Below are 21033 nucleotides of genomic sequence, written 5' to 3'. Positions count from 1 at the left end.
TGTGACTCTTTTCAAAAATAAATATTTCTTTAGCTTCTTTGCTGTTCATATTTAAATCTTTTGTCACATACACAATAAAAAGACTCAGAGGGTTCAAGTAAAGGCTTGAATTGAAAAATAACTACATTTTAGTAACAGGGCTCTGAGGCCAAGGCTAACTTTGATTCTGATCCTGCATGAAGACAAAAAGGGAAGAAAAACAACCCTGCAAAAGGCGAGATACAAAGATACAAGTCTGACACCTGATTTCAGCCTCAGGTGCAGAATGCTATTTTTCACCCATGTGTTCATCTGTGATCATTAGCGTGAAATGGCCGAAAGGTGGGTGGTAAATACTCTATTGTTAATGTATTGTTTGGATACCTTTTTCTGTCTGCAGTGAACTGTGACAGTGATGCTTTATACTAGGGGTGAAAACTGAACTCAAAGACACTTGGTATCAAAGGCAGACTCCCATGCTGGTTGTAAAGGGGAGCTCTCACTAACAGTCTAGGTTGAAAAGGATGTCTTCCCATGTGATATGAGGCAGCCTTGCAAAAGCCCCCAGACACAAAGTTTTCTCCAAAGGAAGGTCGACAGTTCCTCCCACAGGGAGTGAACACAATGGATCATGTTGAATTATTAACAGGATGCGAGTGAGAAGAAAATGTTTTATTTTTTAGTAGTCTCTTTTTGCTGTATGTTCAACAATGTTAATATGTCTTGATATAATAAAGGGGCATTAAATGTGAAGGAATTGAGTTTAGTTGTATTCTGGTTTATTGACACAGGTGGATTTAAAAACAAATGTGAAAATAGCACTGAAATTAGGAACTAAATATTATTACAATACGTAATAAGTCAGGATGTAATTTAAACCAAAATGATAATATAATATTTCAAGATTAATAATATTATGATATTGTTAATAACTCAACACCCACACAACTAGTGCCCTCCAGTATTACAGTCCTGTTTGCTCCCACTGCCTTTCTCTACATACATGGTCTTTTTACTGTCATGTACACAATGTCTTGAAAAATATTTAATGGTTTGTTCCAAGTTTAGACAGAAAATGCATTTGATTACAAAAGCTTTAAGTTCACATATAAATGATAGAAACCAGATGGGGGTGTAAGTTAGACACCGGACAAATCAAGGGAGTTCACTCCCATTGATGCGAAGTACAATAAACCCCATTTTCTCAATAAGCAGTCCCGATAAGGCCTTTGCAACATTACCCAGAATGGTCCCATATAGAGATATTAAAGGGGACATATCCAGGGTATAAATGCTATAGAGAAATCATTACACTGCACACATGGGCATATCACCTTATCCTATTTAGTTGTTTTCTTGAAAAATGTATTGAAATTTGTAATAATACATTTGCGCTGCATCTTGGTATGAATTCCAGTGGGTTTATTGAAGGCTATTAGGGGGTGGACTCGTGTAACAGAGGCTACGGCCCCTGAGGGAGTCATCCCAGAACCAGGCATGGTGTTCAGTCCACTTTCCACTCCTCTATTGCTCAGTTTTATATGATTCTGCCTGTTTAACTTTTCCTGAACTGTCATTTCGTATAACAACACATGCTGCTCTCCTGGTTCAGGAAAAGAGCTTTCTTGCAATTATAAGAACATGTCTCCTTTTATTCCTTCAGAACCGAGAGGAAAGATTAGACCAATTACCATGAATCACCTACAATGGCCCGCAGGGGACAGTACTGTAGCTTTAAGTAATAACAACAATTTAACAATTAAATTATGAGAGCAGGGTCCTTTTCCCCTTTCATAATCATTTTCAAACCCCATTGTGTGACAGTTCAAGGATTAGGTTACAGAGGGCCCCATTTATTTCAGATCCTGATTCACAAATATTTCATAGTAAAAATGTCCACACAGGTTTGTTTGTCCAGGCATGTGTGTGCAAAAGAGGGGGTGTATTTGCACCATAAATGTTGTTAAAAAGTTGACGTTGGCACTGCGGACATCACCCATTGGTTTGTGGACGTTTCTGGCATTTTGGGTGAAGCTAAGAACAACCATACTATTTTAAGGTTAGGAAAACACAGAAAAAACAAAACTGAGAAAAGCTGTGGTAGTGACCTCTCATCACAAGGTATCCACCTCCTAAAGCTTACCCTGCTTTATCAACCAGTGAGGTAATTTCTCATAGACTTTAACACAATTAAACTTATTTTTTGCGACGCCCCCTGCACGCCATTAGAAAGAATGGTCCAAAGCAATGCATTGGCTTTACTATCAGCACCTTGGTTCCCGCTTGGTTAGTACAAATACATATGTAACAGTCAGAGCCTGACAGAGATCTTTTGAAGTGGAAGTAGTAGCTGGAAGCCTCGGAGGTGATCAGTTAATTCAGTTGATTTGACCTCTTAAACAAGGAAGGAAAGGAGATGCAGTATATCATAGAGAGGGAAGGTAAATAAAAAAGGGGGGGGGGGGGGCTATATATGTGTGTGGTACAGTATAGCGAGCAGCTGAAGTGAGATTAGGAAGAGATACAGCGATAAGGGTGAGTTGAGCTAAGAGGAGGACATTACCTCTCTGGCCTGGCACATTGAAGACAGGAGCGCTGTGTTCTGTGTTAACAGAGGTCACTCCTCTAATTATACATTCACAGACATCACACAAGTGAACGCCTGCATGCATACACACCTTAATACCTCCTTTAATCACACCCCCTCCTCCTTTCTGATGAAATGGGATGCAAATCAGCTCCGCTCTGCCGTACGTAGGGGTATTAAAGGTGACATTAAGAAAGAATACACACCTCTTCGTGGTCACACAATATCAGGCTGAGTGGTGCATAGGGGTCTTTTCAGAGTGCGAGTGTGAGGACAGAGATAAGTCATAGATAATGCACACTGCTGCATGGATAAATAAAATATGCTTCAGGCTCGCTGATGACGGGTCAGCTCGCAGCGTTTCCGCGATGCTTATATTTGTTACAGCAGCAGAGGAGACTTACTGTGGTTGGGAGGAAACAGCGTGCAGGTATTGCAGTGGATGATCTCCTTGACAACTGGTGCATCCTGGGATAGGGGCGGGAGAGCCAGGCCCAGGCCAGGCATCATGGGATTTATCGGGGTAATGCCAGTCATCAGCCCGAGACTGGGGTCAAAATCTGGAGTCAGGAGAGAAACATGGATGAGAATAGAGAGCGTGTAGCACAGCAGCCGCTGAGGAAGCTGTGACACACACATTAAGACATTAGCTTTTGTCTCATAACAGTTATTCAGTCACAGCTAACCTTTACTGTGTCATTATTTGAGGAAAAGTTGGGTTGTATCGTGTTACATTTAACATTGTGTACTTCCTACAGGAACACAGAGCAACTCATCTGTCAACAGCAGTGACACAGAAGCAGTTTATAAATAACTGAATATATCAGCCACTTATGAATAAATCAACTGATGAAAAACATGAATATTTAAACTATTTTTACTTGGTCTTTTTTTAATCTTACTCCCTCTCCTGATGTCTTTAATTCTCTCAATCTCTCTTTTTCACACACACACTTTTTGCTCTCCATCTCCTCCTCTTTAGTCTTTGAATGATGACCTGTAACATCAAAAAGAAATTCCTTAAAAAAATACAGACTTTATATTCAGAGGTACTAATTTAGACTGCACCTGGGCTCACACAAACAAACAGATCTCGCACGCGTTCCCGGCTTTTTTTGATATGGAAATACATTGTCCTCTCCCAAGAGTCTCCACTGCACCTGCAGCAGACAGCAGCAGAGGTTATTATTGTGTGCATGTGTGTGTTTATGTGCATGCCAAGTCTCCATCCCCATGTGTGAGACAAAACTTGACTGAGACAAAACTGAAATGAAAGCGCAACAAAACCCTGATGCAATGTTCAAGAGGTCTGGCGTATAACTTTTCTTTTTCTGGGGGAGTCAACAGAGAAAGACAGATGTGGTTTGATTATGCGGTGAAGAAGTTGGAGGAATGGAAAAAGTTCAGGGACACGATGCTGCTGAACTGAACAACATAAAGATTGAAGAGCTGCGATACTGCGGTAGCTCGACTGACTTTCTCTGTCTCCTCTTGATGACCCCGACATCCGTCTGTAGCCAGGTGACACGGGGAGAGGAGGCAGGTGATAATGAACACACTGCTCGGATGGCAGAGCGATGAATGACTTATTTTGGTGAGGTGAAGGAGTAGGAGAGGAAGATGGATAACATGGAGGGAGAGAGTGTGAAGCAGCAAAAAAAAGACAGAGCCATAAAATCTGATCCAATTATTCCCACGTCGAATCAAGATGTACTGCTTTTCATTAGAAACTAAATGTTTATAGCATTGCTGTGTGAAAATGATATGGAAAAATAACTATCTTTCGACTGACTAAAGAATAATGCACAGAGCAACATCATTTAGAAACTGCAGTTGAAATTGTTTAAAGGGGACCTATCATGCAAAATGCACTTTTGTACGTCTTTTATACATGAATATGTGTCCCCGGTGTTCCAGGGAACTCACCAAGTGTCAGAAAACACAACCCTCTCTATTTTCCTCCATACCCAAATCTCTAAAAAAGGGGCTGCAACGGATCTGATAAAAACTGATCCAGATTTGAACACTGTCCTGACGTCAGGACGGTGGCGCTACGGCTATTGGGCCAACTCCACCAATCAGGAGGAGACAACCACGGCATTGCCGTTCGAAAGCGCTGGAGACGCTGTAGTACATATGCCAGGCCTGTAGATGGTGCTGTTCTCACAGAATCAGCCCTTGCAAAAACAGAGCTAACATTTTTCAAATTGAGCGAAATGAGGCATGGCTAAAATGCATGATCTGTTTGGTATTTTGAAAAAAAAAAAAAGTATAAATATGCCTTATATAGGTATGGTCCTACACTATATTATTCAAATATAGCATGATAGGTCCACTTTAAAGAATGTATTTTCTCTCAAAGCGATTAGATTTTTCAGTGAACACAGCCAAATAGATGACTGTAGAAGGGTCTCTTTTTTTAGTTCCGATCTGGCTGAAGTGTTAAAAATCAGACATGTCTTCACACTACCATAGCAAAGAATCCATCTTGCGTCATCAATCTGATGTTGTTTGTGGACCATTTCAGTTTGGCAGGGATTGACGTTTGCATTGACGACAGAGAGGTAACAGAAAGAAAAATAAATAAAGAAAAGCCTCAATTCAATAAAAACCCAAACGCACTTTCTGAAAGGTGTTGAAACCAAGTGGGAGAATAGGAGGAAAGGAAATGGATGAGGACGTCATTGTTACTCTGTACACGCATGACTTTTCACCATCACTGACATTTCATACTGGTGGGGAATATGTGTTACATCCTGAATGGATACGACCAGTCTTCAGAAAATGTGAGGTAGGAGCAGGATCTATAAACTGGGCATGAAAACCTGTTATGCACCTAATGCTTGGCGTGTCTATGTTTGTCATTTATTAATACAAATGGTTATCGCTAATATATTTGTATGTCAAAATGTGCTCCAGTCTTTGGCAGTGTGCCTGTTATTGTGTTACTTTTCGTACTTTCTGTACAAAGGATTTAACAAGGCTCCGTCTGACCCACGAAAACATCGACATCAGAAAAAAGAATCTCCAGTGGTACATCGTGGCTTCACCTGCTTCCAGCGTTCTGAACTCAGGTCAGCAGAATACTTTCTCCAGACATGATCTGACTGCTCACGTCTCAGTAACTCTGTGTTTGTGTTTCCCTTTCGACGCCTGCACATTTCTGAATTGTAACTTTGTTTATCTGTTTTGCTCCATTTGCTTTGCTATGGTAATCCAATAAGATTCGGAGCTGATATTCTTTAACACGGGCAAAAATACAGCAGGAAATGTGTTCTGCTGCGCTCTGCAACAAATGTGTTGATTGAGGGCAAATTATGTTTGTATTTAGATTAAGAACTAATCTGGTTAGGGGCATGCTCGATTTGTGTGTTTGTGTTTAATATTTGTTTAAGCCCATCTTGAAAAACAACACTACATTTGTTTAACCCCTAATCCAATGCAAAACTGTAAAAGTTCAATATGGTAATTATAATAAAGACAAAGAAAAGAGGCAGGCCTATTATCAGTAACATCGCACCCAAATAAAGCAGATTATATTTCTGGGCATATTTTTGTAGTTGTTGGGTGTTATTTTGTACTAAAAGAGAACAATAAACTGACAGAAGGTACCTATTGTTATACATCTACAGCAGAGCAGTTGTCGAGTTCAGCACTAGAAAAAAAAAAGCTAAGCTAAATGTCTCGTTTTAGTCGAAGTCAATTAGAATCAACGAGCGAGGGCACCAACAGTCAGCAATAATGACACTGTCAAATCATGCAGTACAAATCCATCAGACAAAGAAATACATTTCTCCACACACAGTAGTGTCAGTTGAATGTACTGTAACAGCCCTGAGACATTTCAGGCATGACTTTCATTTTTCACAAATTGAAAATGTCTCACGTTGTCTGTATGGACAAACATTCAGGTTCAGCTCTGGATTTTGAACGTTTAATGATCCATTAACCTTTCATTTAGTACAGTACATCATCAGGTAAAAAGTACAATTGGTCCAGTAGCCTACTGCAAAACGAATAACATTAGCATTAGCCTATAGCTGCTAGCCTTCTGCTTTTGAAATGATCAAAGATTTCTTGTGTAGTGACAAAAGAACTTGGATGATGATCACTCCTTGATGAAGTAAGTATTACCCACAGACTGTATGGTACTGACACAAGGATTGGATCCACTTTACAACATTTACCTGAATCAACCGTCCCGATTTTCCCACTCATCCATCTACACAGACAAGAGCATGTTCATTTGCAGAGATGATGAGATTGTATTTACAGTCTCTTCTTTCAGGGGATTTTCAGCTACTCTGGCTCTGTCATTACTATGGCAACAATGGCGCTTAAGCCCGGAAGCCATGCCTTATGCTTCATCACTAACGGTGCGATGAGCCAGTGTTTGAGTGGTTTCGGTGCAAAAGGGGTCTGTGGTGAGGAACTCCTCAGAGTCTCAGAGATCATGAAAGTGCCCTTAAACAAAAACATCAAGGAAATGGTTCTAGTTCTCCTACCGCCCACACAAGGCCGCCAGTCTCGAGGTCTGTTTATCTTTGATCTCTTTTTCTCTCGCTCACTGTTTGACTCTGGCTTTTAAAAAAATGAATCAATATCTCTGTACGCGATATTTCATTACTGTGGGCTCCATGCTGCTGCTCTAAAGCATTTTAACATATGGTAAACACGCATCTTGGTGCTTTATTCCTAATGTAAAATATCTCCTGGAGGTTTGCTAAATATAACTGCATTTCAGCCTGCGTGTGTGGGAGCACAGACATGGAATTACATTTACAGAAAACATACAATTGACTACAATAAGCTCCCGGCTATCACTGTTGTACTCTTTTTTTGTATGCCTTGACACAACCTCTCCTCCCTTTTCTTCATCCTCAAACTGTTAATTTCACAGTTAAATGTTCCCTCTCAGCAGAGTCGGTGATGGGTGGCGGTCGGGGGGACACGGACAGCCGCTGTGAAGCATGCTGGGTAATATTTTCTGATGGAGAGACATGCCTAAGCCTCCTGGAACTTGGCCTTTTTCTCACCCTGCCAACTGTCCCCCCATCTGCATCTTCATTTCGCTCCTTATTTCCAATAGATATCTCTTGAAAACCCATTCATATATTTGAACCATAACAAATTCTTCATTTGGTTCCTCTATGGTAACGGATTTAACTTAATCACATTTATTCTGCAAAGATTGTACCTGTTAAGCTCTTTGAAAAATGTATGAACCACAATTTCCATAATTAATTTTCACACTATTCATTTTTTCCCCCTCGACTTTACCGTATAGGATATTAACAGTCAGTTAAATCTGTCTCTCGCTGATCGCAGCAGTCATTCAAATCAGAGTGCGAGAGTGTGTGTGCGTGTGTGTGTGTGTGTGTGTGTGTATGTATGTGTGTATTTTCATATTTAACAAGTGTTTGCCAAGTGAACACAGCAGAGACAACTGCGGGAGACTCTGCCTCTCCTGTGAGCCTTTTTGTTCATTCAAAAATACTGAAAACTGTGTGTGTAAAATAATAACATGCTTTTTCAGTGTTTGTACAATGTGTGTGTGAAGGAGACACAAAGAGAGGGAGTAAATGCATCCACATATCTTCCTTAGTCTCATCAGCAGCTGCCTTGTGGCCTCCATCCAATTACAGTTATAATAAGACTTTAAACCAGCCAGTCAATGCCACTATAGCTTGTAATAGAAACATCTATTTATATGAGTAGAACCATCATAAACGCCCTTGATGTCCTGGAGTGTTGTAAGTTTTAAAAAAATGTGCGGTGAACACTAATATAAATATGCATTGACTGCTCATTATTTTTTACTAAAATGGGGGCTGGTGGCTACAATCTGCAGCACCAGGATCTGCAAGCATAACAACACGTAATCCCCTCTAGCTGACTGACCTTGTACATCCCAATGAAGCAGGGCAAGTGAGCACTTCATTTCCCTTCTGAAGTTATCTATACATTTGTATAAAGTGAGAGCGCTGTGCCCCACAAGTTAACAGGGATATTTTGAACACCGCCATAAAAAGATACACAGAGATAGAGGTACTACTTGTCCTTGGAGAGGAACTTATTTTTCTGCATACATAGCACAAAACAAGTGACACGAAGGACTCACAGGAACTCAGATGCACGATTCGGTTTTGACTTGAAAAATATCTTTTATTTACAAAAGACTTTTCAAAGTAAAAGATTACTAGGATCAACTAGGATACTCAACAGTTCTCTAGGTTCGACTAGGTTGCTCAATAGTTCACGAGGGAATACAGACATGGACTTGGTGTTTAGACAAGACGAACCGACAAAAGACAAAAGGAGAGAAGGGTTGCGGTCGAATAGTCCAAAAATCAGCTCCTAAGTTCTAACCCTATCGTCTTTTCCTTGACCTCTGAGTGAAACGTCACGGGGTTAAGGGATAGTGGATAGGAGAATTCAAAAGGACTTAGGAGAAGAGACTGCGGTACTTTAGAGAATCCGACTGCACTTTCACTATCCGACGTGTTTATGATGCGCCAGCGGAGGTCATAAATGTGCACCTGCTGCGGTGGGGAAACTATGGAAACTACAGTTTTCTATACAGCGGACTACAACATGGATGTTTCATAAGAACGAGGGACTACTGTAAACTCATCTAGAGACTCTGCACCATGCTCTGATGCTGTTGTTTTATGCTTCATGAACGTGGACAACAGAGAAACATATTCTTCATGACCAAAGTTGGAATTGAAATAAAAAAGGAAAGTGAAACTTATGCTCGTCACCCTCTCCCTCCGGTCCACATTAATACAAATGATCCCAATACGTATGATTGTATGAAAAGATCTTAAAATCAATACAAATGTATTTATTATAAACGTTAGTCCTTAACATCTATCACTGTGTATATCACCATTCAAACATATTTTAAAAGTTGAACAAACCCCACACAGCTCAGTAAAGACTGTGAAATGTTGACTTTATTTGATCATTTCAGTAAAAACTAACGTTCATATTTCTCTTTTTGATTATAATACTGATGAACGTTCAAAACAAAGCACTTTGGCAACTTACCACATACGTTTTAAAATGCTTAATAAGCACCGTAACTTTCATGATATCATTTCTCGGTCATAATCGGTTGTTTCCGTGAACGGCCGACTGTTGTGTGACGGCAAATGCGGCGGCCGCAAGGCATTGTGGGGCAGCATTTTCTCCTCTCCTTTAGGTTAGGGAGGTCCAGTGGTTCCTAAGCTAAAGGAGGTTATAAAGGAAGTTTGAAACCTCCTTTCCTTTCATTTAGAGAATTCGAACGGCACTTATCATGGCTGCCACTGAGGGACTTCCGGGTCATTTCACTCCGTTAGGAAGGTTCCTAAGCTAAATGGACTATTCGACCGCAACCAAGGGCTATATATACACACAATAGGTAATGGGGCACAGGTGAAAACAATCAGGAGCATGAGACCACAATCAAGCTGGCAGGTGACACACAAAGACAGGAAGTGTAGACACCTAGGGTAGAGTCAATACCAAAATAAAATGCAAGGTCATAAGAATAAACAAAAAACAATAAACTAAAATAACTCTAACGCTGAAACCTTACAACAAGAAACACATTCTACACATTTATACAATGAGACAAAGACATGGATTAACACTTTGTCTTTCTGTCTGGATTTCTTCAAACTAGAGAGGAGGGGACTTATATAAAGCTATAGCTCTTGCTTAGAAGAGTCCTTCTGCACATGGACTATAGCGGCGTACAGAAGGAAGCGGGGTAAAGTGCTGGTGGATGATTCGGGTCACGTGTGTTTGTGAGTGCTTTGTGGATCAGGAATGAGGTTACAAAAATAAATACAGTATACCCGAAAAGAACATAAAAGAAGGCCTTTCTGATGTAAAATGTCTAAATAAACAAAACTGGAAAAAGTGCTGATAGGGAATATCTAATTACAGTGGAAACACATGTAAATGGGCTGAATATGGAACCAAAAGGAACCAATAAACAAGTGTTATGAAGCATGAAATCAAACTGTGTTACGGTTTAAGACCGGCAGCAAGCAAATTGTTTTAAAATAAAATAATCACTAATTGGTTGACAGTTTAATTTGTTCACACTACGCTGCTTTGCCACCAGCAGTTCGTTTTAGTTTAATTTTCTTTTGTTGTTAGCAACCCCTGCTGGCAATGCTCCACTTCCAGTGTACCCATTATATCAACAATACAGAGAGGAAGGTCGGGAATTCAATATTCACTTTGCTCCCCTCCAATTTAACCAATTGTTTTAGACAGCACTTCAACCCATCAAGTCAATAAAGAATGTGGCGTGTAACAGACATTCTGCAGCATTAGCCAGCACCTATAGCTGATATAACAACAGCCCTTTGAATCAGCTTTTACAGGGTCTTGCTCTCCTGATGGTTTTCCTTACTTCTCCATCAGCTTACGCACCATGTTAGCACCATTTCTCAAAGTGAGGCATTGCAGAAGGATTGTGGAAATGACACAGCACATCATCAAAATGGAGCTGCCATTTTTTGGAAGGCCCCTTCCTCCAGAGGTGCAGGATCAACAGGACTACCTGCCTGCTTTCAACAGGGAGACGTTACTGCGGCACCTGGTCCCACATAACCAGGCTCAGGGCCAGCGTTATCCCACTAAACAGAAAACTAACGGCTGTAAACCTCATTATTATTTATACATGTTACATTTTATCCCTTCATTTATCCCTTTTACAACTTGCAGTACTTTATGTCTTGAATTCGGTTTCCCTCCAGCTAACGGACATCTATATTTGTATTTGCCAACGCTTGCTTTTCCGTACTTCACACTATGTTCACACTGAGCTGATTAAATAAATAAAAGTAAAGTACAAGGACAGGCAGCCCTTGCCTTGGACATGATCTCAGATATACTTTTAAATAAAAGGATGTGGCTCTGGAAGTTAAATTACAGAAGGACCAGCAGGTTCACCCGAAAACACCATAATTGCCACTGTGATAAATACTGGGGTCAGGGTGAAAAATGACCCTCATATGCCCCCCAGACAGTATTAAAATCACTTACCAGCAAAGGAAACATTTAAAATTCGAGGAATATATCCAGTCTAAATGGGTTTCAAGAAAGGGATAATACAAGGTGTATTTCCCATGACTTTACTGAATAACGCAGTGGATACATGAAAGAAAGCTCTACAGTTATGTATTTATATTTCTCTCTGGCCGTGCGCTGTCCATCAGACAGGCTATCAGCCTCAGCATTTTTTATTTCCTCTCTTGCCTTATAATGTTCGTTGAATTTAGAGCATGCAGTCACAGAAATATCACATTTAACATTATATTAGTATTGTCCTCTCTGTTACCTGTATATACAGTATATTAATAGGCTAAAAACATGTTAATCTGTACAAAAAAGATCATGTCCGTGGAGTAAAAACTTTTGGAGAACTTTACTTTAGAGTTCATATTTGTGGACTGTTTTGCGCACTGCATTTTAGACTGTTAAATTGACAATAAGAAGATAATATGTATTGGGCAAGGTTGACCAGAGGACAGACTAATACATGGATGTAATCAGAAAAAAAGAAATAAGTAAAAAGATCCTTAATCTTTCTATAGAGGACAATATGAATTATGATTCCAAAAATCTCTGAGAAAGTCTTGAAAAAAAGAAATGATATCCTTGAGATTAAGGGTCTTAGACATAGCTGCTAGAGTGAATAAATCCTGCCAGATTTAGAGATGAAAGTGTCTGTGATAATAAGTGGTAGCTTGTAGGGTTGAAAGGTCATAGAGAGTGAAAGAGAAAGGAACAGAGACAACGAGAGGGACAGGGAGAGACACCAAAACAGCGACACGGACGTAATCAAATCTGACAGAGAGGGGGAGATGGAGGTGAACCATTTCTCTGGCTATTCCAGGGTATTCTGCTGTCATCACAGTGTGGGTGTACTAGATGAGTCAGTGATATAACAACCTCCATTCAATATCCCAATGATAACACCGTGCGAACATACTACACAAACCCCCATTCTCCAACCGTAAAGATATCCATCATAGAGAGATCAAACGACGTCTCATCTTTATGTTCAACACAACACAAGAAAAGTGCACTCAGTAAGTTGCAGATCTCCCACAGGTGTGTCTCCCCTCTCCCAAACCAGGAGGAGGACCTCACTCAATTGTTCCTCCTAGCTCCCTTACAATCAAGATGGCGGCAGCAAAAATGTAATCATCTCGTAATCTGTCTTGCTTTGGTTGAGCATAAAATATCGAGAATCGAGTTAATTTGCAAATGCACCGGTTTTAATATAAGATCACAACTCTATCAAGGTCATTGAGCAGTCAATGACGGTACAAAGTAAACCTACTTTTTGATATAGTTTGCAACCACAAAAAGGTCCTTAAGCATACAATCATAAATGTGCATACTAAATATGAGGCTGATGTATCAAGCACACACACACAAACACAACCTAACATGATAACACATTTACTCCACTGGATTAAATAACATTTATCCATGCTGAGCTCTAGTATTACTGCCCACAAGGAGTCCATTTGTCTCACACATCCTCTGACTTCAAGTAATAGTAGTTTAAAAGAGGACAGAAAAAGCTGGCTAATAGGTGTTCAGCTGTAATTAAGCTATAATTAATACAAGCTGATATTTAAACATATAAGTAGAAAAATAGAGATAGGTGTGAATGTTTTATGTGATATTTTATTATAGGCATCCTTTAATTTGCCTTTGTTAATGTATTTTTCCATTTTACCGTTCGATGTGCAGTTGCTTTGATATGAACAATAAACTAATTATCACTTTTTATATATACAAAATATTATATTACATATAGCACATTTTCTGTCTAACATTTAAAAGCATATGTATAAAAGCAAACCAAATCTAATTCATATGACTGATGTAATGGACAGAGAAACATTCAAACAAATCTAAACAGAGTTATCGCGTGCCTGCCTCCACTGTCATGTATAAAAGACAACTTTAATTTTAATTTGAAAAACAAGACACATGCAAAATGACAGAAAGCGGGAATCAAATGATACGTTTTTCCTGCTGACAGAGTGCTGAAATATTTGCAAAATAATCAGTTTGTTCGGTCTGTAATATGATCTATTCACAGCAGTGATATTTAATAACAAAAACCCTCTATATTAATATAGAACTTGTCAAGAAACAGGACTGACAAAGTGCTTCACAGCTCTGATTAGGTTACATCATAGAGGAAAGGAAAACCATGACATTTTGGGAAGGACAATTGTTAGTTTTCTTACCAGCGGATCGATTTCAGTTTCCTCTCTGTTCAGTCACTATAGAAGTCCAGCATTTATTTCAGCCTGACCTTGAACCAGGCTTTCAGCAGCTCCAAAGCTGTCACATGTACACTGGGTATTTTACATACACAGAAAACATGAACAGTGAGGTATTTAATTCCCTCAAGGGTAGTATGCGGCTTCTCACAAGTATTTTCAATGTCAGGATTAAAGGCCCTGTATGGCCATGGTACAAAACAGACACAGCTCAAGGCTCAAGGCTTTTATTGGTCATACGTACATAGCTACAGTGTAGTTATGACGATGAAAATCTTAGGTCACAGGCTCCTCAGGTGTTAATTATTGTACATGTACATCTTGATTGACACCTCCCTCACTCGCATAAGCTTTGTAGCAACTTCCAGAGCAGGACAGATTCAATTATTGGTACTTGGAGACGGATGTGTCACATAAATCCGGCATAAGGGCACAGTCACACATCCACAAAATTGACATTTGCGTCCAGTTCACATTGACTTTATGTTTGAAAAGTGCCGGAAAAACATTCGCTCCCACCTTCAATTTGGGCTTTTAGAAAGTGGCTGCTGGCTAATTGGTAAAGTACTGCCAGTGTTTGTCTTCTCTCTCTGTTTCAGTCTGTTCAGAGCTCTTTCATGGCTGGGCTATTCAATTTACCTTTTACTATTATTTGTCTGTCTCAGAACGAAAAAAAACAAAAAACATGTCAGGGTTAGATATTAGGTGTCAGATGAGATCCTAAATGATGGATCCATGAGGACTTCTATCTTTGGTGTAATGACGGCTGACAATATACGACCTGTCAGCAACACCATTTTAAAGCTGTATCTTTGTTCTTTTAACTTGTCTTTGTAAGCTACATTTGTCCTGGGACACCTCCCACACTAAACTCCAAAAGATGTTACTGACAAACTGACATATTCTAACTTAAATCTAACTTGACAGCCTACAGGCCCATCTCCCAAATGTTGGTGTATTCATTTATGAATTATAAACAACCTCCACACAAATCACACACCTAGTTCAGCTCAGGCAAGTTTTCTCTAGTTGGAACTCAACACAGAGCAGGATTCTCTTAGCAATGACGGAGAGTAAATCCATCTGGATTAGTTCACAGACCGTAAAACACAACATGAAACAGAGTTTGTGTGTGTATCTTTTATAGCTTGGATCAAGTTATGATCTCTGCCTTGTGTGTGTGAGAGTGTGGGCGGCTCAGGAGGGAGGCAGGAATTTGCGTGTGCTGAGTATGTTCTGAGTGGCTCAAAAGGTTCAGAGCTAACAGACTGGAAATATGACCGTACATCTCCTGCCAGAGTCTACTGAACCTATGGATTATGGATGGAGTTCAGAAGAGGGCAGGTTTACTGCTCTCAGGCCGCCTGTTTGAGTGCAGGCAGAACAGGGATGGTAGACGCAGAGTCATACTGCACTTAGCAGTCAGCTCTGATTGACCTGAGATTTCCGCTTCATAAATGGTTAAAGGAAGAGAGACAGACAGAGATGGTAGGAGTGGAGAGAAAGACAAACAAGTGGTAGGAGTACTTCAAACAGAATGATTTCATCCTGTCTGACAAGTGTCTGTTTGTCTGTCTGAAGATGGATCATTCTGAGCTGAGTTCAGACAAAGGTACCTCACTGATATCCTTATAAGCACATTATATAATAGAATAAAAAACGAACCAATGTTCTCTAACAGAATTAGTGATAACTCAAAAGATTATGGTGATGTTTCAACAGTTTAAACTAAATGTGTTTAAAAAGTGTATTCTAGTTCAAGTGATTTAGGTGAGAAGTGAATAGATGTCAAGGATTAAGAGTGAGGCACTGTTCATTTGTAAATTCCTTGAATTTATATGTGCTCAGTTTGCAGCAAAATCCACTTAATCGCATATTTTATTTGAGTTGTTCAGTGCGACTGATTAAAGAAGAACTGTAAAAGCTTTCCTCTCTCCAAAAAGCCAATAAGCATGCAGTGTGTGGCTGTGGGTTACAGTGGCTGACTCAGCTGTAATGAGACATTAATGAAGATGTTGGGTAATTTGGGCTGGCGAGGGAGAAAGAGATAGTGAGGGCGCCGGAGGGAGAGAGAGGGAATAGGGACGGAGAGGGGGAGGACGGAAGAGGAAAAGGTAGGGAAGCACCAGCTGCTTTTCCAGATGATCCATGAGGGGAGCCACAGCTGTCCTCTTCACCCGACCCTCCTTCCCCTCCATCTCCTTCTCCTCCCTTCTGTCCTCTCCACTCCACCCTTCAGAGACTGCTTCGGCAAAACGACTTTAATGAAGATATATTACCGCGACTAAAGGCTTATCCATTGTTTTCCCCACAGATCAAATCCCCCCCCACACACCTCTCCCTCTCTGCGCGTGGGTGCATGCGAGAGTGTTTCCCTCCATCTCCATCACACAGAGCTCCCTACTCTGTCGGTAATGTTTATGATACTCTTGAAAGGAGAGCTAGCAGAGAGTGAGAGCAGTAAATACCACCAATGAAATGGAATAGGTGAACCGCAGTAGTAAAGTGCGGCAACTTCCACAACCATTTGTCTTAAATATGGATTTGAAATAACTTCCATATGCATGTATGTGAACACTTGAATGAGAAGCAGGTACTATGTGCCAAAAATAGGAAATAAAGCTTAATCAGGACGACAGAGAAGGAGTAAACACAGATAGAAAGTGGAACAGTGGACCCTAACTGTGTGTTATAAAAGGAAAGTGGAATTGGCAAGACTGAATGTGATGTTCTCAATGCAGATAATTAACAATGAAGTGCTCTCCGAGGTTGTAATGACATTGGAAAATAATAAACAAGTGGAAATACGCGCCAATGCTTCATTAATCTCTAAGCTCTCGGCTCTAAAATATGTATCCAGCGTTCTGAAAGTAATTTGAAGTGTTATAAGTCTGTGTCGCCTGAGCCCAATTTATTTGAATGGTGCGCTCTCTTAAGGACATATCAATGACACAGCTCTCTGAATGGTTATACTAGTTCATTATGCTCATGAGATGTGAAAAAGATGTGTAGCAGCAGGGAGGAATCCAGTTTCAATGTTGCATTTTCTGACTATTTTTATAGCAATCTTTCGCAACCTTTTCCCTCATTAACTCTAATATGAGAACATCTTTGATGGTGGCAAAGATCTCTCTAACTCAGACAGAAAGCTACCATGTTGTGTAATATTTAAGTAGACATGGCAGTTGGAAAGATAAGCAGAAAGGTTAGAGCTTTGTTTGTTTTGCAAGTTTGCATGCAGTTAATCACCATTATATAAAGTCAAAGATTGAGCATTTTTGAACAAACAGGAAGTTGGCACCTTTATTACTGAGCCATTGTTCTGTGCATGTTTGAGTGTGTGCATGCGATTGATTCTGACATAGTCGTAGAGACATGACTCCATCTCTCAAAGTCAGCTCAGTGTATCTATTTTAATTGGATTTTGAATCTTGCCAATAATAAAATTAAAATACCAACGTTGGATTTCAACACTATATCATCCCAATTAACACACCCTCAATATTCATCTGTTAGGCTCAGAGAAAATAAAATACATTTAATAAACTGCTGAAAAAGAGCCAGTTTTAAGATGTTAAGAAGATATATCTCATTTTTCTTTACAGTACGTCAGTCTATGAAATGTTGCTGTTGAAGAACGACTTGGGCAAAAGAGGTTCAATTAGACCAGATTCATTCAACCAGATTCATAATATTGCCAATCATTCATGCCCATTTATAGATGAATAAATAAATAATCCTGCAAACAATTTACATACATACTTAGAGTCCTATCATTTAATGTGTTTGCACTGTCGGATATTATAAAACGAGCACAATAATTCGCTCTCTAATAACGTTAAATTATGGAGAAGAAATGAATCAGTGGTTTTGTTATGAGAAGCAGGGATGAGGGTCCCCTGGGCTTTGCCTGGTTATTTATCAAGGTTTCAATGGCGAAATTCAAAACAAGTTTTAAAATCCATTAGTGATGCAGCCTGTGAGAGCGCTTTCATAACATTTTGAACTCTCTCTCCCTCTCCATCTCGTGCACCAGGTGCCAAATATCACATGAGTTTGATCTGTTTTGCATAACTTTGTGTCTGAATGAAGCAGTAAGGAGCCATGATGGAAAACTCGCTTTTTGTCTGAATGAAAACAAGCCATTCATTTAATAGGAAGATGAAGCCAGCATGTCATGCCATGATGATTAATAACAATATAATGTATTTTTCCAACAAGTCCTCAATCTAAAATCAAATCAAATAAAATCAGGTTTTATTTATATAGCACATTTAAAAGCGATTTTTGGTCGAGCCAAAGTGCTGTACATGTAATAAAAACACAATTACTACAAACACAGTAAACGACAATAAATTACAACAGATATATCTTAAAAACAAAATAAAAATAAAACACACGGAAAAGTCAGGAGTCGTGCTCCGCTCTAACTAGAAAGCCAGAGAGAAGAAGTGTGTTTTTAGTTTAGATTTAAAAACCCCTAGGGTCTGGGCCGACCTCACATGGAGGGGCAGAGTGTTCCAGAGCCTAGGGCCAGCTGCTGCGAAGGCTCGGTGCCCTCTGGTTTTAAGCCTGGTCTTGGGCACTACCAGCAGCAGCTGGTCAGCAGACCTTAAAGCTCTGGCTGGGGTGTAGCGCTGGAGCAGTTCAGCTATATAGGCCGGAGCCAGCCCATTTAGTGCTTTAAAAACAAATAAAAGGATTTTAAAATCAATTCTGAACCGAACTGGAAGCCAGTGTAGTGAGGCCAGAATAGGGGTGATGTGGTCACGCTTTTTGTGGCCAGTCAGCAAACGTGCAGCAAACGTGGACTAGTTGTAGGCGTTTAATTGAGGCCTGGTCCATACCCACATACAGAGCGTTACAATAGTCCAGTCTCGAGGTTACAAAGGCTATATAATAATAACATAATCCAAACAACCAACAGTGGATGTGATGGTATTTATTGCACATTTGGTGTCCACATGACAGGACGTTTTATACACAGTTGGTGCGTTCATAAATGTAATAGCAGCAGCTAGACGTGTGCAAAGATGTCTGTGTGAGCCGTCGCAAACATTTATTTGTGAGCTGTTGCAAACATGGACAGATGACTGAATTTACATCACGTGGACCCTTATGGACCCTCACAGCTACTGTAAGCAAAAAGTGAAATGTGTGCTTCAGTTTGTTGTTCAAAATACATATATATATAAGTTAAAATGCAAATCTGCTGATACTGTGAGGTTATTATTATTAACCTGTTAGACCCCAAGCCTGTTTTTCAGGTCTCAGGCTCGAAAATGACATTTCCAGAACAAATGACCATAACTACACTTCTAAAAGGGGAAAATTAATCATCTTTTTTCTCAAAGTAATGATAAACCTTTGAGTTGGATGTAGAAAAGTCAGAATCAATATAGCTGCAGTGATTTAGAGGGGTCAGTCAGACTAACATGTTTGAGTTCCAAGTTACTGTGAGAATCAAACATGGGATGATTCATGTCTACTGAAGATTCATCTGCTCTGTTGACCATCCATATTTAAACAGTTTTCCTAAAATGATTTAAACAATTAAATTGATCTGTGGAATACACATAACCACCATGTGAATGACTGAATTATAAATGATATAATTAATAATCTATTATAAATTGTTGTTGTTTTTTTAATTGTATTATTATTTTTCCTATTTTAGCTCTTTTTTTAACTTGATTTTTTTATATTTGATCATGAACGTATGCTGCATGTGTGCAAAAAGGGTTTTGACTTTTGACTGAATATCATTTTTAGTTTTCTGATTTTGAGCTGCACCCTGTTTACGAAAAGTGCCATACAAAAAAAAGCTTTATTATTTAATATTATTATTATGATTATTAATTTATTATTATATAACTGTTTATTGATTTGATTCATGTGGTTCATGCAATAATGTGTCTTTAGTGGGAGCAGTGTGGTATCACTGCACCTTGCCAACATAGAAGTAGGTGGATTGTGTTACCTTTGAACAGAGGCGGGCCATCTCTTCTCCTTCTTTCAATTTTTATGATAACACATAATTTCCAAAACTGCATAAATCTGCCACCTACACTAAAACGTGCATGTATGTGCTTAGCCACTCAGGAGGAAAGTAATGAACCCAGTGGGAGCAGGAGGAGGATTACTAACTCTTCTGTGACGAGTGGAACAACGAGGGAACTCCTTAAAGAAGTGAGCACATGCACTGTAAAATCCTGAGCTGCACTTGTACAGTCATGCAAGGATGCCTTACTGCCTCCACACAGGTATAAAAACATACACACAGTGTGATCCTGTGGACACACTTAGCATTTTCAAGCATTTACTTAAACAGGGACATGAGCTAACAGCACACCCTTAATTATAACTGCCTGGGGGAGTAGAAGCAGAGGAGGGGAAGCTCCAGACATTCAAACACTGACGCATCGGGAGCTGCCTGCTGCGATGAGTACAACTTCTCAGTGTTGATGCTCACCGGCACTTTGAGGGCAGCGGAGGGGGAGGAAACGCCGTTACTCATATGTCCTCCTACACATAATTCTTCCCTGCGTGTCTGTGGAATCAGGGCCACAACTTAAAAAGATACTGTAACTTTTAGGCGACTGTTTCTCCCACCTCTAAGTGAGGGAAAGCTACACCTTATTTACAGTATATCATGTAACCAAAATGTTTTAACATAGAACTAAGATTCCAACATCAATATATTGACTGTACTATAGTGTGCTGCCACTGTCACTGTGTGACCAGTGGCAGCATGCAACATATTTTCTGTGGTACCTGGCATCAGCTGCTGTCCCGTCATGTTTAGCGGAGGCATCCCCAGGCTGCTCATGGCTTGTGCCCAGACGCTGGGGTCTGACATGGGCATCGTCATGGAGTTAGGAGCCATGTTCATGTTGGCGTCTGCAGAGAGAGACACACAAAAGAGTGAGATATACAATTCCCTGGTACTGCAAAAAAGATCATGCATCAATCTAGATGGGTTAAAGGATTGCTCGGCATTACATTTAAGGTGTCAGATCTTTGGCTTTCTCTCCTGAGGAAATCGTATACTTTATTGACACAAGTGCTTTGTTCTCTCCACTCTCATTTGATTTCTGTCGCAGGAGAGAGGAGAGGCTGCTGTGACCCTGCATTCAGTTTGACTCCATATTGACT

The 21033-nt window shown here is 39.9% G+C and overlaps 1 protein-coding gene across 1 annotated transcript in view; it reads right to left on the bottom strand.

The window, feature by feature from the left end:
- The window catches only part of LOC117487738 (ecto-NOX disulfide-thiol exchanger 2-like), a gene marked incomplete at its 3' end in the record, with an annotated part of 44035 nt that extends 23257 nt beyond the window's left edge, over positions 1-20778 (bottom strand). The window contains 2 exon segments of the mRNA XM_034136398.1: positions 2971-3126; positions 20653-20778. Coding sequence (XP_033992289.1) covers positions 2971-3126; positions 20653-20770 — 274 coding nt within the window.
- Positions 20779-21033: the final 255 nt, after the last annotated feature.

The sequence above is a fragment of the Trematomus bernacchii genome, unplaced genomic scaffold (assembly GCF_902827165.1).
Source record: "Trematomus bernacchii unplaced genomic scaffold, fTreBer1.1, whole genome shotgun sequence".
Classification (NCBI taxonomy): Eukaryota; Metazoa; Chordata; class Actinopteri; order Perciformes; family Nototheniidae; genus Trematomus; species Trematomus bernacchii.
The sequence above is the reverse complement of the archived record's forward strand: the minus strand, read 5'-3'. Positions and strand labels throughout refer to the sequence as shown.